The sequence below is a fragment of the Equus caballus genome, chromosome 9 (genome assembly GCF_041296265.1).
Source record: "Equus caballus isolate H_3958 breed thoroughbred chromosome 9, TB-T2T, whole genome shotgun sequence".
Taxonomy (NCBI): domain Eukaryota; kingdom Metazoa; phylum Chordata; class Mammalia; order Perissodactyla; family Equidae; genus Equus; species Equus caballus.
In genome coordinates, this window is record NC_091692.1 from 54,522,998 (window position 1) to 54,547,123 (window position 24,126).

Sequence of the window (24,126 nt, forward strand, 5' to 3'; positions counted from 1 at the left end):
GCACATCCTTGTGGAACCACTACATCCTGAGTAACTGGTTTCTGAGCAATAGAATACAGCCCAGCTGATGGAATGTCACATCCAAGTTTTAATTACAAAAACTCTGTCACTTCCCTCTTGCTTGCTTTCCTGAGTTCCCTCCCTTTATCTCCCCCTCTGTTTCCATCTCTTGCGCTCTCTCTCTGTCACATTTCTGGAAATGAGATAGCAAGTGGCGATGATTTCAGTTGCCCTATGTAGAGGCCAAGGGAGGCGAGATCTGAGGGAGCGCCCAGCCAACAGTCACATGGAGACTCAGACTCTCAGTCCCAATGACTCCTGACACCACCCGTGTGAGTGACTTGGGAGCAAATCCTCCCCTAGTCTAGCCTCAGTTGAGACTGAAGGTCCTGCTTCACGGAGACCTGGAGGCAGAGGCTCCCAGCTAAGCCGTGCCCAATGCCTAGACCACGGAAACCGGGAGAAGTTCAATATTCGTACTTCAGAGGTGCAACTTTTGGGAGCAGTGTTGTGAGAGAGAAACCCAAATGAACGCAGACTACCGGGTTCCCCGGTCTGGCCCCATTAACCGCCGCCCCTGCCGCAGCTCCTGTTGCTTCTCAGGCTCCCTCCAGCCGCCTGGGCAGCTTTCTGACCTCCTCTGCTCACGCTCACTTCTGCCCCAGAGTCTCAGCACCAACAGCGCCTTTCCCCCGACTCCCTGTTCCCGGACCTACGCAGGCGTGGCTCAGTCTTGTCCTTCTGGTCACAGCCTAGGTCACTTCAGTGAGGCCTTTCAGAATCTCCCAGGCACAGTCTCTGCCACCACACATCTCACATCTGGAAGCGTCTTCAATTGTTTCCTCCTTCTTGCTCCCATTTGGATAAAGTGAGCCCAGGACGAGGGGCTGTCTGCTTTGGCTGAAGGAGACGTAATTCCTTCTGGTTACCCCGGGCACACGGCTGTCTCCTCCAGGCTGAGTTTTTCCCACCACCAGTCCGTCGGGAAGGCGCACTAGCCTTCCCTCTCTCCCGTGGGGCAGGTGTCCCAGGAACACGGTGAGCCGTCCTCTCTCCCTGTCATGCAGCACCAGCTGGGGTCCTTCTCACAGTTGGGTGTAAGAAAGGGTGCGAGTCCTTTACCGCTTGTTGTCTACATGTCGGGACCTTTGCTAAGCACTTTTCATTTTCATCCTCACACAAATTCCTCTCCCCAGTGAGAAGCAGAGTCTACTTCCCCATCTCTTGAATCTGGGCTCGGCCACATGACAGGCCTTGGCTAATGGATGTTAGTGAATGTGACGGAAGCAGAGGCTTGGGAAGCACGTGTACACTAGGGCTTGCCATTTCTTGCTGCTCCTGGAACTCGGAGCAGCTCAATGAGCCCAAGGTGCCCACTGGGGGATGAGAGAATGTGCGGGAGACCCGAGGTCCGCCAGCCAGCGGCCGACCGCAGGCACATCAGTGAGCCTCAGCTGAGATCAGCTGAGCCAGCCCCGGCAGGAGAACTTCCCAGCAGCATTCAGAACAAATCACTATCCAGCAGAATGTGGGCTAAATTGGTTCTGCAGAAAAGCAAACTGAGCCCTTCCGATTGACCGATGAGGTGGCCGAGGCACAGAGATGTTTAGCAACTGGTCAGGGACACACAGTCTTGAAGCAGGGAACTAGGATCGGAACACAGGCCTGTCAGACCCCCCAAAAACCATGTGACCACTGTGCTCTACTGCTCAGGAATCCTTCTGGGGGCGCGCAGACATAACTTGGTCTGTAGCACATGTCACATATTTAACATTCTGCTGGAACTAGGCATGTTACACAAATGGTTGAGCTGGTCAGGACGGAGCGGTGAGGAAGTGGAGAGTGTGCATCATGTCTACAGCATGTAGAAAATGTGCAGGGTCTTGACTCACGAAACAAAGAATTCCTGAAGGCGGAATTCAAATTTCAGGACTCCGGTTTATATCCCATGACTCCAGACTCACATGGCAGGATTAAGGGATGGGGAGGCCCAGCCTGGGTCAGGACACAAGCATGAAAAAGACTCATAGACTTGACTTTTTTCTTCTTTTTTTTGAGGAAGATTAACCCTGAGCTAACATGCACTGCCAATCCTCCTTGTGTGCTGAGGAAGATTTGCCCTGAGCTAACATCTGTGCTGATCTTCCTCTATTTTATACGTGGGATGCCTGCCAAAGCGTGGCTTGAGAAGTGGTACATAGGTCCACGCCTGGGAGCTGAGTGGGCCAGTTCACCGGAACCACAGACCGCTGAAGCAGAGTGTGCACACTTAACTGCTACGCCACCGGGCCAGCCCCCATGGACTCAATTTTAAAAATGAATCTTCAGAGCTGGGGTACGACAGGTTCCACGGCATCAATCAAGCCTCTATATCAGGTTCCTGGAAACTCAGGGGCTCTCAGATCCACATTGGGGCCAGATGAGGAGACAGGGCTAGAGTCAAAGTCATGACTAAGATCCAGAAAGATTTTCTGTCTGTTCAAATAGAACCCACAAATGTGGACACGTACAGACATTGCTACATTCATGCATTCATTCCAGCAAGCAGCATAAAGCGAGTGTCAACTAGGTACTCGGCGCCAAGGTGACAAATGCATAAAGACTGAATACAGCAAATGATAGTAAATTCCATGAAAGAAATACTCAGGGTGATATGGGAAGAGAAAACCTGAGGGCCAGGTGTGTATTCAGAAGTGCTACTTCATAGAAGGTGGTCTGGCAAGGTCTTTCAGAGCAGCTGATGGTTGAGCTGAGATTTGAACGGCAGTGAGGTGCCAGGCATAGCTGCTCTGCAGGAAGAGGCAGGATAAAGGCCTGATAGAGGTTAGGACATTAGTAGAACAGACAAGTGTCTGAAGTGGTTAACGACAGAAAGAAACCGAGAGAAAAGATGAAATGAGACAGCTATGAGGAACAAAGATTGGGAATGTGGAGGTCCTCACACACAGGAGAGACAAGACTGAAATTCTTTTGCTAAACGTTGTTTTCTTTCCTCCTCTTCTTCTTCTCCCCAGTGCCTCCCAGTACATAGCTGTCTATTCTAGTTGCAGATCCTTCTAGTTGCACTATGTGAGACACGGCCTCAGCGTGGCCTGATGAGTGGTGCCAGGTCCGCACCCAGGATCCAAACGGGTGAAACCCTGGGCCACTAAAGCAAACCACATAAACTCAGCCACTTGGCCACGGGGCCGGCCCCCTAGACTGAAACTCTAGCCCAACGCTCAGCAGCCCTGCTATCTCTTCCCTCCAGGGCAAAGGCACCTGCTGAAACGACAAGTGTTAAGCAACCCCAAAAGGACTACGAAGGACAGAGGCATCTCATGAGGAAACAGTGCACAGCTACTGAGCCTCTCCCCACTCTTCTCAGGACAAGAGCATGTTGATCAATCTTTTAGAAGCATTATCTATTGTTTCAACGTGGGAACCCCCGCAGGAGCACTTGGGTGGCCTCAGCCCTCGTGTGAACCTCCCAGTCGTGAACCCGTTTGTCTGAGGATGAAACGACCCAGCTCCAAAGGTCCTCGCCATTGTCCTGCAGCCGTGATGCAGCGTGTCTTCCCTTTCCACTGGCCCTGAGATGTTTCTGGCTCTGAGATCCCACACAGCCCAATCGCCGCCTCCATCCCAGGACGGCTGCTTGCCCTAAGTGTTGCCTTCAAAAGGCTCAGTCTCTCTCCCTGCCAGGTCCATTGACACCAAGAATGCGGGCCCTATTAATACCTAAGGAAAATGGCCGCTTTTCATCGAACAGTTACTAGTGCTAAGTGCTGTGAGGTCTGAACTCTCACCTCACTGGACAGATGAAGAAAAGGAGCCAGAGGGGTTGGGAGACTTACCCAGAGGCATGCAGAAAGTGAGTGGCAGAGCTGCAATTTAAGCAACTTGATGTTGCCTTGCTTCACCTGGTCCTGTGCCCAGAGTCCTCCTCCGCTCGCTGCCGCATGCTTTGTTGTTAGGGTGTGCGTTGCCGTATCATGAACGTCCTTTCAGAGTTGAGCACCGACACCAACAATTGGAGGTGCTACGTCCTCTGTGTTCAGGGACCTTGGCTGTCCTATTCACTTACAACCCTCCCCCAGCACCAAGGCTGTTCCAAGCTGCCCGTCAGTCTTCCTGCTGTCTCTGTCCCCTCCCTCAGGGAGGCGTTTCAGCGCCCCTGCCTGGAGTCCCCACCTCCCCATGCCTGTGTCCCTCCAGCTCCAGGCCTGAGAAAACTGCAACAGCCGGCGGAGATGATACTGTCCTCACTCACCATCCTGACACTGTGGGCCTTAAGCTGGAAAAAGAGGGGCTGTCACGGAAGCTGAGACATGAGACCTGTGGGGGCACTCAGCTGGGCTCCTTCATCCTGGACAGCGACAGCCTCTACGTCATTGGGGAGCATCTATTTAGTAACCCCATACTGAAGCTAAGGATGGGCCCCAGGAGGATGTGCACTCTCCAGTGTTCCTCAGGAGCCATCCTGTGTGTCTAGTCTTCCAGCTGAGCAACCTCCCTCAGGGCTCAGGGACCCCAAGGCCCTGCACTTTGTGAATCCTTCTCTTCCCTTTGCAGCTCTGCACTCTGGGGCTGTGATTCGTCCCCTTGCCTGAGGCACAGAAGCCTTTCTCCAGTCAGATGAAAGAGAGTATCCCTCTGAAGCCAATGGGCATTCAAGAGTCTGGCTATTCCTCTCTCTCCCTGCCAGCACCTCTAAATACCTCTGGAACCTGAAGAGCACAATTTGCAAACCCATGTTCGAGCAAGGTTAGCGCATTGATCTCACACATAAATTGCAAACTCATGAAAACAGGGACTGGATCTTTGATTTGTCAGCCTTTTAGGAATAAGAGATAGTTGCTCCTAAATCCTAATGTGGAACCGTGTAGACTGGAAGTGTCAGTTGTGGGTGGGGCTGGTGGTCCTCGGGCCGTATTTTGGACATTCGTGCTCCTCTTGCATGCCAATTCTGTCTCCTTTTCTCACAGCAGGTTACACATCGGACCTCAGCCCTCACTCCCCGCGGTGAGTCCTCAGGGCTCTGATGACCGTGTGCTGCAGGCCCCTTAGGGAGAGCGACTGATCTCCTCATCCCAGGGCACCCACGGGAGAAGAAGCCAGAGGACCCGCAATCAGTGGCTCAGGCTGGATAGGAAAGATGCACGCGGTGGCCTCCATGCCCCCCCCTCGGAGTCCCCGGTCTCACTCCAGACCATTTCTCCTCAGCTGCTGTGACCTCCATGCTCCTCCCACAGAACCCACTGGTGCCACCGACCCCCCCCAGCGCCACAGGTAGGTGACTTCTCTCTCCAGCTCCCTCTAGGAAGTCAAGCTATTTGGCCTCAAAGTTAGGACCTGGCAGTCGCAGAGAGGAGCCGCCGTGAGGGACCCTGGAGCTGCCATGGACAGCCTCTGCTCTCCTCCAGAGCAGGGCATGGCACCTCCTCGTCGGTCCAGTGTGTTGACCTGGAACAATTTACTTTCCCTCTCTGTGCCTCAGTTTCCTCACCTGCCCAGCACGAAGAATAACACTGCCTAAGGTTGTCGTGGAGGGTCCGTGAACGTGGACGTAAGAACACCTGGCGCAGGGACCACGGGGGATTTAGTGGACAAATATTGAGTGGGCGCGTGCTCTGTGCTGGGCAGAGGGCAGACGACGTTAGTGAGGTGTGTCCGTCCCTCACCAAGGTCACTGTGTATGGAGAGAGACTGGAAATGAACGTGCAATTACAATCGCAAAGAATTGTCACCGAGAACCGTGTTGTTTGCCACTTACTACGTGCCAGGCTGTGTCCTGTTGTGTCTTTCACTGTTAACTTTTCCCTTTGAATAAATATGAAAGCACATGAAGTTGCAACAAAAATAGTACAGAGTGCCTTGGACCCTTCCACCAGCTTCTGCCGGGGGTTAACATCTTGCGGGACTCTAGTACAGTGTCACGACCAGGACATGAATTGACAGTGTTAAACCCACAGACCGCAGACTTCTGATGTCGCTAGTTTGACATGAGCTCACTGGGCGGTGTGTGTGTGTGTGCGCGCGTGTGCGTGTATGCGCGCGCGCGCGGTTCTATGCCATTTTATGACACATGCAGATTTGCGCCACCACCACTGCAATCCACACACAGAACTGTCCCATCCCCACAAGCCCTCCCTCGTGCTGCTCTTTCATAGTCACATCTGCCCGGCCAGCCCCTGGCCTTCACTCATCTGTTCTCCATCTTTATAATGCTGTTGTTTTGAGAAGGTCGTATCAACAGAATCAGAAAACGTGTGACCTGTGGGGCGCGGCTCTCAGCATAATGCCTCTGCCATGTGCTACCTCCTCTGAGAAAGTCTTGTGACCTTCATAATTTCCCTACCAGGATGATTCTCCCCATTTTACGGTTGAAGAAATGGAGGTTCAGTCATGTTGAGTGACATGCCCAGGGTCACATGGCTGGGGAAGGAAAACAGGGGATCTGACCCCAAACATGACTCACGGATGAGGCCACAACCACGGTACCCGAGCTCTGCACTGCGGCGTCTTTCTGGGAGTAGCGGGTGGGGTTGGGGAGGGGTAGAGACGTTGAGAAGTGACTTCCTTGAAGGACTGACATTTGCTTCCCATTAAGAAAAAGGTCTCTTCCACGTTGGATGGGACTGAATGCAGTTGTTTCCTTTCTTATCCCCCAATCGGTGAAATTGCTCCAATCCTGTTACTTTGAACTTGTAAACTAGCATCAATCAGGACCACTCCAGAGCCTCACCAGGGTCCAAGATCTCAGACCCTGGACACCTACCTGGCCCATATGCTGACTTGAGGGCCCCAGAACCTGCATCTTGACCCCCCGCTGCATTTTTAAGTGCCTTTTGATTGTGGCAAAGTATGCATAACCTAGACTTGGCCATTTGAACCATTTTTCCGTGGACAATTCAGTGGCATCAAATGCATTCACAATACTGCGCAACCATCACCGTGTTCATTTCCAAGACTTCTTTTCATCATCTCAAACAGAAACTCTGTCCCCATTAAACACTGCCTCCCCATGACCCTCAGCTCCAGCCCCTGTGAACTTCTATTCTTCCTTCCATCTCGATGAATTTGCCTGTGCTCGGCACGTCATGTAAGGGGAACCGTATCATAGGTGTCTTTCTGGGTTGCGTTTATTTCACTGAGCGTAAGGTTTGCAAGGTTCATCCACGTTGTACCATGTGTCAGAAGTTCATTTCTTTTTAGGGCTGAATCTTCTTCCTGGGAACTATTGCACAGAAACACCCAAATTACTTCTACCAATTTCCCCCGGCCCTGAAAATTAACACGGAGAACCTTTCAACACCTTTCTTCTCCAGACTGGGGGGGCTCTGAGGAAAGGCCATTGTTACTGGAATAAGCAAGGGCAGGCTGGGAGTGGGGTCTCAGGGAAAGACGCCCTCAGGAGGTACCAGGGAATCCCCAAATGGATGGGAGGGTCTCAGCAGTAACTGAATTCAGGATGTGGTGGAGTCTCAGACCGGGTGCTAGTTCTCTGGCCGTGGGGTGAGGGGCTGGTGCTGCATGACAGGGAGAGAGGACGGCTCACCGTGTTCCTGGGACACCTGCCCCACGGGAGAGAGGGAAGGCTAGTGCGCCTTCCCGACGGACTGGTGGTGGGAAAAACTCAGCCTGGAGGAGACAGCCGTGTGCCCGGGGTAACCAGAAGGAATTACGTCTCCTTCAGCCAAAGCAGACAGCCCCTCGTCCTGGGCTCACTTTATCCAAATGGGAGCAAGAAGGAGGAAACAATTGAAGACGCTTCCAGATGTGAGATGTGTGGTGGCAGAGACTGTGCCTGGGAGATTCTGAAAGGCCTCACTGAAGTGACCTAGGCTGTGACCAGAAGGACAAGACTGAGCCACGCCTGCGTAGGTCCGGGAACAGGGAGTCGGGGGAAAGGCGCTGTTGGTGCTGAGACTCTGGGGCAGAAGTGAGCGTGAGCAGAGGAGGTCAGAAAGCTGCCCAGGCGGCTGGAGGGAGCCTGAGAAGCAACAGGAGCTGCGGCAGGGGCGGCGGTTAATGGGGCCAGACCGGGGAACCCGGTAGTCTGCGTTCATTTGGGTTTCTCTCTCACAACACTGCTCCCAAAAGTTGCACCTCTGAAGTACGAATATTGAACTTCTCCCGGTTTCCGTGGTCTAGGCATTGGGCACGGCTTAGCTGGGAGCCTCTGCCTCCAGGTCTCCGTGAAGCAGGACCTTCAGTCTCAACTGAGGCTAGACTAGGGGAGGATTTGCTCCCAAGTCACTCACACGGGTGGTGTCAGGAGTCATTGGGACTGAGAGTCTGAGTCTCCATGTGACTGTTGGCTGGGCGCTCCCTCAGATCTCGCCTCCCTTGGCCTCTACATAGGGCAACTGAAATCATCGCCACTTGCTATCTCATTTCCAGAAATGTGACAGAGAGAGAGCGCAAGAGATGGAAACAGAGGGGGAGATAAAGGGAGGGAACTCAGGAAAGCAAGCAAGAGGGAAGTGACAGAGTTTTTGTAATTAAAACTTGGATGTGACATTCCATCAGCTGGGCTGTATTCTATTGCTCAGAAACCAGTTACTCAGGATGTAGTGGTTCCACAAGGATGTGCACAGCAGGAGGGAGGGAGCGCTGGGAGCCTTGGTGGAGGCTGCCCACCACATAGGCCGACAATGAGGCGCTTGGGTCTGGTTCTAAGGCCAACAGGAGACTGGGAAAGGTTGAATGCTAGTGAATGACAATATCTGAATTTCCTCGAACTTCCAACCCTTGAAGGTGCAGAGACCTGACAAGGAGCCCCCAAGGGGCAGTGACTTTTCCCAAATCACACGGCTGGAATCCAGGCCTGTTTGGAGAGGTATTCCCGACTGCATCCACCCCTTCTTGTAATTCTTCCACCTCTAAGTTCGGGGACCAGACCCAGGCGGCACCACCTCCCAGATATGGGAGGCGTTATCACATGTCCACCCGAAGACGTCCCTGGGAATGTGTTTCTAGCGCCATCCCATCGTGCAGGTTGGGAGACTGGGGAGGCCCTGAGAGGCACAGTGGCTTTTCCAGGACACAGAACTGCTAGGAAAAAGGAGATCCGAACTGGGCGCTCTCTCTTCAAAGCTGGGGCGCTGGTTCCGATCCCAAGGAGCTGTGGGGAGGGCTGTGATGGAACTTTCTGTACAGCTCGGGAGATGACACGGGCAAGGAGGGTGAGCGGTCAACAGCCCCGAGGGGGCTTTGGGTGGGTCTGATGGAGGGAAGGGCCCCCCATCCTGGAACCTTGGAGACATGACCTCACTTCCTTGGCGACCGACCCCAACAGAGCTTAGAACTCTGGTCACCAGGCAGCCATTTTGTACACATAGCCCATTTGACCAGAGACACTCGACACAGGAGGATGTGTTCGTGTATCCCCTCTTTGCGAGGCTCTGGCGCACAGAGAGCCAACAATGACAGTCTTCTCCAGCGCTGTCGACACTGGCTGAGACCGCACCTCCAAGACCTCAGGCCATTCGGAAGAAGGAACCCTCAGGTAACACAAGGCAGCCCAGGGCGGGCCACTCCGGGTCAGGCCACAAGTGTGATCCCACCCTCCCATGCGGGCAGCCCCACACCCCTTGACCCTTATTGTGTGTGTGTGTTGGCGGGCATGGAGTGACGGAAGGCAGGGATGAGCGTGGAGCTACCCTGGACGGGAGCAGACGGTTAGGGCTTGGAAGCCTGGCGGTATGTCGTGTTCATATCCCAGGTGGTGGCTGGCAGGATGGAAGGTGAGTGCTGGGAGCCAAGCCGCCCTACCCGTAGGTGAATCCCAAGCCCGTGAGGTGTCATCTCATTCGCTCCCTGTCTGGAGGTCTATGCGGATGCCCCTCTGTCTGTGCTCGGTGTGCGGGAGAGTTTTCCCCCTGTGGGCAAGTGCAGGCAGGCCCCTGCTACCTGCCGCCGCGGCCACCGGACGCTGTCTTTGCAGAGCTCCACCCAGGAGATGGTCCAGGAGCTGGCGCATGGGTCCTACGGCTCCATCTCCCTGGACAGGGGGCAAGTGCAGCAGACCACCGACCTTGCCCGGGGCTGGACTGAGGGGAGAGTGAGTGACACCCGGGGCCCTGAGATCACCGGGGTGTGTCCACAATCCAGAGTCAAATCTGGAGCCCTCCCCTGGACCCGCCCAGGGCTTTCCCACTGGAGTGTCCCAAGGGCCCAGTCCCAAAGGAATCTGGACTTCCACGCCTCCTCACCAGCTACCTAGGAGGGTGGGAAGTCGCTCTTTCCTAACCCTAGGCGGAGTAGACAAAACACTGATGTTTGCGCTTCACACTCGGCCAGGGGCATCTTTGAAATCTGCCATTTTCTGAATCTGAAACCTCTGTAACGAGGGTCTCAAACCTCCCTTTCGTGTAAAAGAAAGAAAAACCAGCGTCCTTTCTTGTAGTCAGCCAGATCCTCACAGCGTCTGTCTGCCCGTGCACTGTCTCCCGACTGGGGAGGGCTGAGGTTCCCACCAGACATTTCCCTTCATGTCAGGAGCACATGAAGCCTCAGGTGGGGGAGCGGGGGAGTCCTGCAGCCCTGGCTTAGGGCGGTTCTCAGTTCCGACCCACAGGACCCTGAGCAGCCACTTGGCAGCCCGAAGCTTCCGTCCTCTCATCTCTAGAATGGGGATGTTTGTGTTGGATTCGCTGGTCAGTGCTCTTAATGCACGCTTTGGTGCGGGGCGGTCTGTCCTTGCCAAGCCAGCCAAGTGTCCTGAGGAACTCATCGTATAATCCTCCCCCCGCCCAAACTCAAATTGGACTTTTCAAGCCTGGAAACCGGTTGGCTGTGGGCAATCCTGTCCCTCCTCTGCACACATCCCTGAGGGGCTCACAGTTCCTGGGGGACCTCCAGACCTTGACTTCCTGGAGGTTCACGCTGGTGCTGGTGACTCTGTGTCCTTCCTCATCTCACCCAGCGCGGAGAGTCACTCGGGCAGCGGAATGAGGCCTGCAGGATGCGGGCCCTCCAGGCAGGCCTGCTGGAGAGGCTGCCGCCGTCCATAGGACCAGCCTTGGCGCCTCGAAACATGGCCAACGTCACCACCATCGTGTTTGACTGCGCGGCTGTCCTCACCTCCCACGGGGTCCTGGACCACCTACTTGCTACGTGAGTGCCCAGCCCCTCCTCAGCACAGTGGTGACTCTGCCCACTGCCAGCTGTGTGTCTTGGAAACGGCCCTCCATCTCTCTGAGCTTCGATTGCTCCTCTGCAAAGTGGAGTGGGAGAGGATAAACTTCATCGGGTTCTGGTGGGCACGAATGGGATGAGCCACGGCAGGTGCTTCCCTGGGGCCTGGCTCTACAGAAGGGGCTGAGAGACGTGCCGTGGTTGTTCCTGGTTATTCTTTCCCTCTCCCCGATGAAGAGCAGTCTGCTCCCCCATCGCTGGGATGGGGCCTTTCTGAGTTTGCAAAGGCACACGGAAAGCACTCTGGCAGGGAGTGTGGGATTCCATGCAGCTGGTCGTGGGGCGGGTCCTTGGAGTAGCCAAGGAGGGGTCTCCGGGGCCGCAGAGGGGCCCCAGGCCCACTCAGCTACCGGGGATGCTTCTGGTTGGAGTTCATTCGAGAACACTGTATATTAAGCACCTGTGACATGCGGGAGCTTTAGAGACACTTGGCACAACGCAGTGAATGAAGCAGACACAGCCCCTGGACCCCCGCAGCAGCCTGAGACTCAGATAGTCACACACCATATCATCCACAGATCCTGTCCCCGGCCTGTCCCAGGGGATGCCCTCCTATGCTCCTTTACGACTGGAGGCCTCTTCCCACGTTCTCATGCATGATGGACCCCAGCGCCAACTAAAGACCTGAGTGTTCTTTGAGTGCCAGACGAGGGCCTCCTGTCTCCACAGAACAGGGCTGGGGGAGAACAAGAGGACAGAGGACTGTGGCTGGGGCGGGCCCGGCACAACTCTGATCTCACTCATCTTTTGATTCCTCTGGGAGGGCTGAGGTCTGATGGCTTCTACTGCAAGGGGATAGGAGTGAAAGAGAGCTGTGGGTGGGGTCCCAGAGCCCCTGGGAACCAGAGGGGAGGCTGGCTTGAGCTGTTCCCTGGCGACCCATCCCCACCACAGTCCCGTCTCCCTCCGCTTCCCCTTCTCCATATCCACCCCTTCTGACCAGCACCAGCAGGCCCAGAAGAGAAGGGGTGTTAGCGAGCCGCTCACACATCGGCCTCAGTCCTCAGTCCACTTGCACAAGGGCGTGGAGGGCTGGGCTGGACTGTGTCCAGCCTCTTTGCGAGAAGAGTGGCAGTGGGAAGAAGAGACTCACACAAACCCCGTGTTCCACCTGCTGGATGAGCAGGCCTGCCACTGCCAGGATGGCCACACAGGAGTCAGCGCCGGGGTGGGACTCCCCCCTGGTGGAAAGGGGCAGGCACAGGGCCCAGACCCAAAGCAGGGTGCCTTGGGAGGACAGTGTGGAAGCGACGGCCAGGCCTCTGGCTCTGTGGCCCAACTGCTTCCGCCCAGTACCGCGTCTTCTATGGTGGGAACCTGGCTGGACCCAATGCAGGATTTCTGGGAGCCCACGCCCTTTCCCTCTTTCAGGATGCGGCTGGCCTCTCTGCGTGTCATCTGGCCTGGGTCGCACCTGGGAGGCCCTGCCTACCTTCCCCAGGTCCAGCTGCAACATCTGGGGCCCAGGAGGGCAGAGCTGGAAGGTGAGGGCACAGCAGTCTGGGAAGACTGTCTGCGGTGGGGTTCACGGGCTGGGGTTCCCTTCAAGACAGCGGAGTCTCTCCTGTCTTGTAAAGTCGGGTACGTAGGTGAAACTTTCTCTTTCTCCCGCTGCAGCGCCAGTTCCAGAGCTCCTGCCGGCTCTAGAGCCAGAGCAAGGGCCAGCTCCGGGGCCAGAGGCAGCTCCAGCTGTAGTTCCACCGTCCGCGCCGGAGCTGGAGGCGGCCTCACCACCAGCAGCCTCACCTCCAGCAGCCTCACCTCCATCGGCCTCTCCAGGGCCGGAGCGAGCGCCATCAGCTTCAGCCCCAGTGCCAGCTTCTGAGCTGGAGCAAGATGCGCCATTGACTTTTGGACGATCTCTGCCTCCAGCTGCCGAAGTCACCGCAGAAGCGAGCGCCGAGCTGAGAGAGGAGAGGCCTAAGCTGCTGGACTTCCCTCCGAAGCTGGTGGCCGAGCAGCTGACCCGGATGGATGCGGTGAGCAGCGGGGCTCTTGGGCTAGGTGGGGCCCGCCTTGGTGGGCCATCAGCTGCCCCAGACCTCCTGTTCCCTCAGCCGCAATCCAACGATGTGGGTGCAAGTCACAGCTCCCCCACTCACCCACCGGGTGACCTGGGCCACCTTCTGGCCCCCAAGTCCTTGCTGTCCCCACATGGACAGTAGAGAGCACACCAAGGGCGGGCACCTGCTGGGCAGAGTGGCTGTGCGGATGGATGAGGTCGAACAGAGAGGAAGCGGGGCAGAGAATAGCCCTCTGGTGGGGGAGGGAAGCTCACTGGAGTGCTGCCAAGTCCTGGGTCACTCACCCATCGGCCCAGGAGGCCTCAACAGCCTCCGTACTTATTAGACACCTAGTGCGTCCTTACCGACATGGAAGACAGGCAAACAAAGCCCATGGTTGTTGCTGCCTCGGGGGAACGTGCAGCTGAAAGGGGAGTGGGACCAGGGGGTGATGAGAACGGGTGGAAGATGCCCCTTGAGATGGGCAGGTGTGAGCCGTGTTCTGGTGCTTGGGGGAAGCAAGACTGGGCTGCGAGCCAATGGGACTTCTCTTCCCCGCCCCTATTGGGTCCTCGGTCATCCTGCGCTGGGCGGCCTCAGCGGACACAGACAAAACCCAGAGACTCCCAGAAGCTTCAGGCCACCTCCTCAGGTTCCTGAGCTGCAGCTGACCAGTGCCTCCTGCCTGGGGCTGCGGGGGCCTGCAGACTCTGAGCTCGGGTGTGGCAGGGTCAGGTGACAGTCCCCATCCTCCCCAGGAGCTGTTCAAGAAGGTGGAGCCCCGCCACTGCCTGGGTTTTGTGTGGTGCCAGCGGCCCAATGGGAGCAAGGAGTACCTGGCTCCCACGGTTCGGGCCACTATCAACCAGTTTCTTCACGTGTCCGGCTGCGTCATCACGACGTGCCTTGGGGACCTCAGCATGACGGCCCAGGACAGGGCCAGAGTCGTCGAGCTGTGGATTCAGGTGGCCAAGGTCAGTAGTGGCAGGGCCCAGGGAGCCCCTCCCTGGAGTCAGGGGGACTGCCCCTTCTCCTCTCGCAGCTTTCAGCCTTGAAGTCGGTGGTCTGGGCCTCGGCAAAGTCCTAGGCCCCTTGCTGCCAAGGGCCTGCTGACCTTGAGTGCTGGTCCCAGTGGTGGGAAGCTCCCTTCCCGCCCTGGGTTGAGCTAAAATCTTCCTGCCCGCGAGCGTTACTCATCAGCTCCCAGGTGTGCCCTCCCTCGCTTCCCTGGGCATCTGCCTCATCCAGGACAGCAGAAGCCCACGAGGGGACACAAGCCAGAGGAAGCAGGGCTCCAGCCCGCCGTCGCAGCTCATTCCCTTCCCTTCCTCAGGAGTGCCGAGTCCTTGGAAATTATGCGTCCCTGCGTGCCATCGTGTCTGCTCTGCAGAGCCCCTCCATCAGCCGTCTGCAAAAGACATGGGGACGAGTTGCCAGGTGGGTAGGCCGTGCTCCATCCAAGCACCACCAGGGCGGACCAGACATCCCCCGTGCGACTGCCATGGACCCCTCATTCAGCTAGGACCATCTGGGAGGCAGCGGACCCTAGGGATGGGGACTGGCCTCCTTGCTCGGGTCTCTGAGACTCTCTGAGACCCTAGGCAGTGGCTCCCCCCTTGTCACATCCTGGATTGAGCCACACTGGAGATTTCCAAGGGTGTACTTCGCAGCAACGGAGCCCTCATCGGCAACCAACGCTGTTAGAAACAATGTGCTCAGTCGGAGTGGGAATGGAGGCCCCAGGTGACCGCAGGAGAGCCTCCACCCGAGTCCCACGGTGACCTCAGAGCTCCGAAGAACCCGGGGAAAACCCTCGTCCAGGCCCCAGGCCCTTTGAACCTTCCGGGTTCTCAGCCAAAGGCATTTCGCCTTCAACCGCCCCGGGTTTTCTTTCCTCCTTTCCTCTCCCCTCAGGAAGAGCTCTCGAAAGTTGAAGAGGTTCATCAAAGACCAGTGGGTGAGCAGGAGGCAGCTGGTGAAGGTAAGACGGAGGCTGCACATCTGGAAGGAGGGGGAGCGAGAGGGGAGGGGACCCGGCAGGATGAGCTTTGGTTCTCCTGTCACGTGAAGTTGGTCAGGAAAAGATGGACAGGAAGAGGGATGTGCTAGCTCCATGGGCAGGTGGGGGCAGTTTGGGACAGGAGGCCAGGGGCATGGGATAGAATGGTGCGGGCTGGACTGTTCCAGGAGGCTGAGGACCTGGCAGAAGGTGCCGGTGTCTGGCTTCCATGCTGCTCCATCAGCTGCCCTGCATCTTCCTCCTGGCCACTGGCTGGAGCGAGTGGGCGGGCTTCCTTTCTTCCGAAGTCAGCCCAGTCTGTGCTCAGGAAGCCAGGGCCCCACTGCTCCTTCTGTCTTCACTGTGCCTCTCAAGAAGGGCACCCTGCCTGCCTGAGGGATGGGCACTGCCGGATCCCACGGGCCAGGGGCACTCAGGGGCTTCCCAGCCTTGGGACGGACACTGGACCTGGGACAGATCTGTGTCCCCTCGGTGACTCCCCACTCTGGCCCCTAAAGTGGGCGCTGCAGACAGTCCCAGTGGGATGCTCACCCAGGTCCTTGTTGGCGATGACATGTGCCCCGGAGGGCAAGGGCAAGTGCCCAGGGAACTGATGGCTTCTTCAGGGATCCTTCCCGCCCAGACGTCAGAAGTTTCCTCGTAAAACAGAAAGGAAATGCCACCCCGCAGTGCCCTGGACGCCCCCTCCCCTGCTAGTCAGACGTGGCATTCGGGGTCCCCATCCTGAGCGGATGAAGAAAGAATTCTGTGCAGGGGAACTCCCTGAGGGGATCCTAGGGAGCTGAGGGCTTTAGCAAGGCCTTGGCCTCGGCCTGGGATCAGAGACTCCTGGGCGTTGGGGCTGGCAGAAGCCACTTGACCAGGCCTCCTGAGACACCTCATCTCCCTCCATCCGTGGCTCGGCCCAGCTGGGGGCCCGAACACAGCCTGAGAGTCCCGAGGACAGCACTGTGGTCAGCGGCTGGGCAGAGGGTGGTGTGAAGGCAGAGGAGACAGGGCCTGTGGCTGGGAGGGGGAGCAGCCTCTCCTCTGGGGCCCCCTGAGCAAGTCCCTGCCCCTGTGTGGGCCTTGGTCTCCTCATCTGGGAGCCAGAGGGAGATGAGCCGTGGTGCAGGCCTCACAGTGGGTGCCGAGGCTCAAGGGTGGGGAGGAATGTGGGGAGCTTGGACCTGGCTCCAAAGGCAGGCTTGAGCGGAGAGCAGTGATGACGGTCAGATGACGCTTGGGCCTCAGGAGACTGTGGGAGGCAGACAGAGTTCGTCAAACCTTCCAGACGAGGTAACAGGTTCAGGGAGGCCTGGGCGGGCCCAAGGTCACACAGGAGTGAGTGTTGGAGCTGGGATGGCTCTGGAATCAGAGCACCCTGGAGGTGGGAGCCGCAGGGGCACCAGGTGACTGGGGCCACATGTCCAGGGTCCCCGATCTGGGAGGGGTCTGGGAGGACACTTGGAGGGGAGCGTCGGCTCACTGGCCCTGTCAACACCCTGGCAGGAGGCGACCTCTATGTTGACCAGCCTGGAGACGGGCCCCACAGGTGCCCAGAAGGTAAGGGTGCCTGTGGAGGAGGGGCCCAGGAGTCGCAGGAGAGGGGACTCCCCTTCCTAGCCGGAGGTCTCTACCAGCAGAGAGGGAGCCTTTCTCCTCCAGCCCTGCTCCTGGTGCCACAGACCTGAAATGCCTGCATTGGAAGTGACCAGGAGGAGGCCTGGAACGGATGGGCGCACAACGGATTTGGGACAGGGAGGGGCGGGGACCACGTACCCTGGGTTTTGCCAGAGCCGGCTGCTGGGAGGTGCCTGGAGGAGTTTGGGGTTCCTGGAGGAGAGAAGAGGAGGAAATTGGGGGGAGGCCGCCTAGGTGGGTAGCTTGGGCTGGGCAGGAGGCTGGGGTGAGGAGTGGAGGAGAGGTCTTTGACGGCTCCTGAGAGCGGGATCTCATCACCGTCTCCACCCCGCTGGCACAGGGGCTCATCCCCTTCCTTGGCACATTCCTCAATTACCTACTGCTGCTGGACACCAACATGGAGGATTACCTGGAGGTGAGTGAGCCTGGAGGTGGGGCTGGGGATCAGGATTCGGAGATTTGGGAGGAGAGACTTGCACTGAGGCCTGAGCTCACAACCCTTGGCAGAGTCCTCTCGTGAGGGCCTCACAGCCACCCCGGGAGCTGGGTGTCATGGCCATCTTAGTGATGAGTGAATATAGGATCCAGGTGAGCCGCCAGTCCAGGCTGCCTGACTGCGGAGCTGCTGGAGGGTGTGTCTGAGCTGGACTCAGCCTCTCCCTCAGGCCCCGCCCCTGCAGGGAGTGAAGCCAGGCCCCTCCAAGGCAGGAAGCACACGAGTGGCTGAGCATCCCTTCCTGCCTGAGGCCTCAGTCTGTCTGTCTGTCAGAGAGGGCTGTCTTAGAATGTCCCTGAGCCATAGCCCCGTGGCCTCCTTGCTCTGGAGCTCAGAGTCTTGCCCGGGACCCATTCCCGTTTCTGGTAGCGCCTGCTCCCTGGTCGACCCTGCTGGTAGTGCAACCTGAGAAAGGGTGGAGACGGGGGCTAGCTATGGGCTAAGGGGGCTGTTGCTCATGGGCTTTGGCTCTCTGCCTTCCAGGGAAATGAGATCAATTTTGAGAAAAGGAGTGAGGTGAGCAGCTGTGGCCTCCCCGTGCGGAGGGTGGGGCTGTGGCAATCAGAGACTCCTCCGGGGAAGACCTTCTCTGGCCCGATGCCTTGGGCCTTGCTTTCCTTGGGAGAGTTCGGCACCCAGAGCTGGGAAAGCCGTCCCATTGGTGCGTGGGGGAAGGGGCTGGCACCAAGGACACCTTCCTGCAGGAGGAGCTATTTCAAGCCAACTGTGAGAACGAGCAAGTCCTGCACGGAATTGGAGGGAAGGAGGGTTCCCATGTGGGCCAAGACCCCAGACCAGCTCCTTGACCCTCTTCTCACCTGTCTGAGTCCCCAGCACGGTCCCCCACCCAGGCCCCGTCTGCATCATGTCCTTTCTCCCAGGAATTCAAAGTCACCGAGCAGATCTTCCTGCTCCAGGAGGCAGTCCATCTTTACCACATTGAGGCTGAGGAGCGATTTGGGGCCTGGTTCGAGGCCATGGAGCCCCTCAGCGAGGATGAGAGGTGAGGCGGGGCAGGAGTTGGTGAGGGCAAGGCGGACTCTCTCTGATGGCCAGCTCCAGGGAGCCCGTGCCCGTGGCTTCCGGGTCAGTCCCGGGGCTTGTCGCATGGTCACCCGTGGGGCCCTGGGACTCCAACTGCTGGCCGTCTCTGGGAGGGTCACCTGAGGTGTGGCTCCCGGTAGCTGAAAAGTCCCCTCTGTCCTTTAGCTACAGCCTGTCCTGCCACCTGGAGCCCCCACAGGAGAGGGCCGGCAAGATGCGCCGGTTTTTCCTGCCCAAGAAGAACCGCGCGTCTCTCAGCTCAGGGCTCGGTGAGTGTCCAGACAGGCAGGGACTGAAGCCAGGGGCTCCGGAAAGCTTCGGGCTAAGCACGGGCCTAGGGAGATGGACAGCCGGCACGGGGATCCCAGCTCCACTGCTGACCAGGCCTGTGAGGGACAATTCCCTTGACCTTTGTGGGACTCAGCTTCCTCTTCTGTGAAATGGGTGAAGCGAAATGCCAGCTCCCATGTCAGGGACAATGGGGTAGTGTTGACTGAACACTCAGGACAAGGTTTGGAGCAGAATGCAGTGGGGCTGAGGTGTTGGGCTGGGATACTGGTGTGACCCCCCCAATCATCAGTGTCTTCTCTTCAGTCACCAGACCCCTGACGCAGAACCCAGCAACAGTGGCAGATCCCGGTCCTTCCAACAGCTCGAGTGCAGCCTGCTCTTCAGCGGCGGGGACGCGGCTGGGAAACACGCGGGGCCCCAGGCCGGCTCCTCCCATGCTGATGGGGAGAAGAACATTCTAAGCCTTTTCCTGGGAGCCCTGGAGCCCAAGAGGGAGGGGACGACCCCACCCCACAGGCCTGGCAGCTCCACCCCAGCGCCTGTTTACCACTTGGGAAGGGGCCGTATTTCTTTCGTGTTAATAGTTAGTACTAGTTTTGAATTTGATGTTAAAATCCTGTTTCTGTTCCAGCCTGCGAGTCACGGTCTGGTTCTTTCCCCTCCTGTGCTCGTGTCAAGGAGACACAGACTCTCGCGTTCCTCCTGGAATGAAGAAATCTTGCAGGGTCTCGGCTTATTGTATGTGAGAGAAGGGAGAAGGGCCAGGCCCCTCCCTGGATACTGAGGGACACCTCCGCGCCCCCCCTTACTCAGAGGACGGCTTCATTTCAGTGTGGTTCACGTGGGCCAGGAGCAGAGACAGCACCCAGAGCTCCTGGCATTTAGAGGGTGGAGGTACTTTCACAGGCAGAGCAACAACCACTGGAATGCGGGTGTCTTTAAAATGGCACGGGCCAGCACCACGACCTGCCCCAGGACAGTGGCTGCTTTTCCACCCCTTTGGAGGAGAGGCCACGTTTTCGGCTTCTCTTGTGGAGGTTCCTCTTCACCAGATGTTAGGAACTTGTCGTTTTCTAATGAGGCTCTGGACAGCAGCAGCTCTAAGTGCAGAGAACGATGTAAAAGCTCAAAACGTGCATGTGGAGGGTCAAGGCCGGAGAAGGTCATGTGCAGATGGACTAAGGGCAGGCAGGACCCTCCCTCCCCCGGCCCCTCTGGGGGCTCCATGTTCACCCTTCACCTGGATTGGAATCCTCTGGGATCCTGGTCCACGGCTCTGAATTCCTTTCCCTGCAAGTTTGGTATCCAGGGGGACAGATCTGTGATGCAGCTTTGAAGGCTACATCTGGGCATCCTTCCCGACGCATCACTGCTCCTTGTCCACCAGGATTTCCTGCCTCCGTGCACTTCCTTCTGCAATTCTTGGAAGGGTAGAAATTCCCTCGAATGCCTCGGCCTCTCTGTCCCGTACCTCGTGGCCACTCCTCCCTGGCAGGGTCTGACGGATCACGGGTGGAGTCTGCTTTGCAAACATTAGATACCCTAATCCTGGCCAAAGAATGACCTATACTCTCCCTCGCTGCCCAGGGTGACATCTGGGCCCCTGTGGTTCTGAGGTGTGTGGTCTCAGGCAATCACCTGTTCACACACTCAGGCATGTTGTTTCTGACTCATCCTAACGGGGCAGGAGGACCTGAGCCTATAAACCATGCAGCCCCTCGGAGGGCTGTGTTCTCTTGCCCAGCCTTATGCTCCGTTTATGGTGTGGGTGTGAACCTTTCCCGTTGGAAGCTTTCAGAGATGAGTCGTGAGAGGAGGGTGGTTGAGGGGTCCAGCAGGGAACGCAAGCAAACGGATGACGGGTAAACACAGCCTGACAAAATTAAAACACTTAAATGGTTCCAGTCTGGTGGTGAGCAGACACTGCTCCGAGCTCACTCCAAGAACCCACCCGGTGACCAGGAGCTAGAGGGTTACCACCTGGCATTTTGAACGCCCCCCCCCCCACCCCACCCCGGGAAAGACCCTGTAAGACTAGGACCACAGGAAGTGCTTGGCCCTTCTGAGTTCTCCCCTCCTTTCTGATGGCTGCAAGTGTCACCCAGACACACAGCAGCGTGAACCCTGCCAGGGAGGCCTCCTCAGTACGGCCAGCAGCTGAGGAGAAATGCTGGTTCCCAGCAGCCCAGGCCCTTCTTGGTATGGCACAGCCATCCAGGAAGGTGACTTTCTAAATGGAAGCCGGAGCCGGCTGTACCTTCCCGCCACAGAGAAAGAGAAGTGCCAAGTCCCAAGGCTAGTCCAGGCCCAGGAGGAAGACACCGTGTCCAAGGGGTTTCCCTCACAGGGCCGTGAGGCTCCTGAGAGCCGACCCTTTGGTTGCAGCGCTTTGTTTGTCATGAGCCTACCAGACGGCAGAGGACAATAACTCGCTGCCTCTTTGGGCTTCCAATGGCCAAAAATGAACTGATCGCCAGCAAAAAGAGGCCCACATGTGCAGCACGTGTATCTCATCAGTCTTTATGTTACTTTGATATAAATTTTAGAGAGAGAGCTATATATATATGTTCACTCACACACAAATATATCATGCACTCTAACTTATTCCAAACAGAATCAAGAAATAATACTCATACTCCTCAAATGCACGGTTTTGCAGCTGGTTCCCTCTCGGTAGCTGGTATTTATAAGCACCTTCTTCCAGGACCCATTTCATCTTCCCTTCGCCCTCCACAAACCCCGCGGCTGGTCATGGTGCTCTGCCTGGTTAGGGGACCATAACCTGCCTTCCTGAAGGGTCTGGGTCATGGCAGTCCTACCTGGATTGGATTCTGCTCATTCCCTGGGGACTTCAAGCCCAGGACGTGCTAGCCCACAAAACGCGGTCAGGAATCTCCTGAAGTCCACACGTGGGCTTCCTCCTCTCCAGGCTGAGGAGCAGAGGGAAGCCCGAGTCCCAGAGGAACACGAGGGCTCCAGACAGTGTCTGCTTTGCATGTCAAGATGGAGAAAACTCAGGGGAAACTCTGAGGGTGAAGCAAGGCAGTCCGTTGTCATCATTCTCTGCACTGAATCCACCCAGACGGTTCCAGCAGAGGCTCCACAACCAGCAGCCCCAAGCACCCAGGCGGGAGGCCGGCTGCGCTGTCCTGCCTGGGCTTGCCCAGTACATGCATGGTCTACATATTTTGCAAATGACCACAGCTGAAGATGCCCAAGGGCTAAGATTCACCCTGAGCTAACATCCATTGCCAATCTTCCTCGGTTTTTTTTTTTTTTCCCTTGAGGAAGACTAGCCTTGGGCTAAGATCTGTGCCCATCTTCCTCTATTTAACACGTGGGATGTCTGCCACAGCATGGCCCGATAAGCGGTGTGAATGTCCACAACCGTGACCCGAACATGCCAATGCCGGGCCTCCAAAGTGGAGTGGGCCAGTTTAAGCCCTGCGCCACCCTAGGTTATTTTAACACATCACTCTCAGAAACTGATAAATCTGTCACGTGAAGGTAAGCAATTCTAAAGAGGATTTCCATAATACTGCAAGCTCCATCCCTCCAATAGACAATCAAGTCCTAACAAGCAGCGGTTTATTGTCACGTTGCTGATGCCGGAAAAGGTCTCTGTTGACAGCACGATCCCTCAAAGGCCTTGTCCATTTCTGTGAATCCAATTTCCAGCACATAGAGATCTAAAGATTGAGGCAAATGTGGTCTTTCCTCCTTGCAACTCTGAATTAACATGCAATAAAGAGCAGAAAAATGGAGACCTGGAAGCAGACCTCTTATTTGAGAACAGAGATATACCAGCGCTTTTGAAATGATCTTTGGAGTCTACCGGAGTATTGCACAGAAGGAATGATCCATTCCGACTAGGTAGGTTTTACTGTGTCGCTGTGAGGGCGACAACGGAATCATCCCGCGAATCGGTAACTCTCTGTGACTTTCAAGCGCAGATAAATAATATACTTCGGAAAGGAAAATGCGAGAGCACCGTGAAACGGAAAGCCCTCCTTGCTCTACTCAGCTGAAATCCAGTCTCTCCTCCACAAGAAATCCCTGTCTATGCTTCCTACGTCCCACAGAGGAGTTTAATAAAAGAAAAGGATTGGTATGTCTTGAAGTTGCAAGAGCTCAAGCAAGAAAACGTGGGACCCTTCAAGGAGACGTCAGTGAAGTGCCGGGCTCCATCTCAGGGGCACCAGCGTCTCCTCTCTTTCCTGGTGCTGTCAGCACATCCTTCTTGGGCGCTCACTTTCTCTGCCTGGCTGCTGAGCCTGTCCACAATCGCTCTCTCCCGCCCTCTTCCCCGTCCCCTCCTGTTTGCTCAGATCTTCCACAGTCACCAGCAATTGTTGGCCGTGGAGCTATGGGATGCCCAGACCAGTTCCCAGAATCATCTCTGCCAAATCTGAGGAAGGGCAGGGGTGTGTATGGGACTGGACGGGGCACCCCATGCGAGCGCACCCCGCAGGAATTCACCTCTGCTGCAAGGTGCAATTTTGCAAGGCTACGGCAAGTTCCAAAGGGCTTGCCACTTCTCTCCTGCCAGCAGACCTGTTGGGGCTGGTGCCACGTGCTCTCCCAGCGACCCCTCACTGCTGGGTGGGATGGCATTCTAGTAACTGGCCTTCTGAATATGTAACTGCGCATCCTCAAAGAGATGGGAATTCTTAATCCGGGCTTTGGTTTGGGTTGATTCCCACGATCACGCAGCTTCCTCTGCGAAGACTTGACCATCATCACTTCTTTTCCTCTCGTCCTGTAAAAGTAATCATGAAACTGGACCCAAATGAGAAATGAAGCATGGCTTCTTAGGACAATTATCTCAGTTTCCCTGTACTTCCACCCTTCCTCTCTCCCTCTGGAGCTCTTCTGACCTGTGTCCCAGGACATCGTCAAGCAGATTTGGGTCAAGGACAGAAAGCTCAAGGTCAAAACTCAGGACTGCTCCAGATCAGTTTTCCTCCCCCGTCTCGTAACACCCCCTCCTTGTTTCAGTGTGATTTTATTCTCTTTTATTGCTCTTGCCATTCTCATCTGTGCAAGTCCTGGCACTCTCTCTGAGGACACGTGATCCCCCAGCTTACTATAGATCCCAATTCCCAACCTTTCTGTGTTTTCTGACTATTCCTTTGGTTAACCCATTGGCCAGTTGTTGCTCTTAGCCTCTTTAGGGTCTAAATCAATTGTGACATTATCAACTACCCCACTCTTAGCGACTCACTCCCAGGTCCTGACATTTACATAACCCAAACGATCATGTTCACAACTAAATAAGTTAGAGTCCAGCCCCATGGCTGAGTGGTTAAAGTTGCGTGTGTTCTGCTTCAGGGGCCTGAGGTTTGCGGGTTCAGATCCCAGGTGCAGACCTACTCCACTCATCGGCCACGCTGTGGAGGCATCCCACGGACAAAGGAGAGGAAGACTGGCACAGATGTTAGCTCAGGGTAATCTTCCTCCTAAAT

The 24,126-nt window shown here is 56.5% G+C and overlaps 1 protein-coding gene and 1 non-coding gene across 4 annotated transcripts; one reads left to right on the forward strand and one right to left on the reverse strand.

The window, feature by feature from the left end:
• Nucleotides 1-9,288: 9,288 nt before the first annotated feature.
• LOC138915560 (ral guanine nucleotide dissociation stimulator-like) lies at nucleotides 9,289-19,291 on the forward strand. 3 transcript variants are annotated; one of them, XR_011421609.1, is made up of 14 exons: nucleotides 9,290-9,493; nucleotides 9,932-10,048; nucleotides 10,913-11,103; nucleotides 12,556-12,668; nucleotides 12,802-13,163; nucleotides 13,946-14,161; nucleotides 14,521-14,624; nucleotides 15,102-15,168; nucleotides 16,699-16,752; nucleotides 17,171-17,245; nucleotides 17,810-17,842; nucleotides 18,031-18,329; nucleotides 18,536-18,639; nucleotides 18,965-19,291. XR_011421609.1 is itself a non-coding variant. In XM_070222313.1 (14 exons), the coding sequence occupies exons 1-14, from the start codon at nucleotides 9,359-9,361 to the stop codon at nucleotides 19,120-19,122; spliced, it is 1,851 nt and encodes a 616-aa protein (XP_070078414.1). In that variant the 5' UTR covers nucleotides 9,290-9,358; the 3' UTR covers nucleotides 19,123-19,291. The 3 variants fall into 3 exon arrangements, 2 of the variants coding, with proteins under 2 accessions (XP_070078415.1, XP_070078414.1); XM_070222313.1 differs by having other exon boundaries at nucleotides 18,208-18,329; XM_070222314.1 differs by lacking the exon at nucleotides 10,913-11,103 and having other exon boundaries at nucleotides 9,289-9,493; nucleotides 18,208-18,329.
• On the reverse strand, nucleotides 14,923-15,017 carry MIR8924-2 (microRNA mir-8924-2). The gene has a single exon (NR_127927.1). It is a non-coding gene; the product is annotated as a microRNA mir-8924-2 (primary transcript).
• Nucleotides 19,292-24,126: the final 4,835 nt, after the last annotated feature.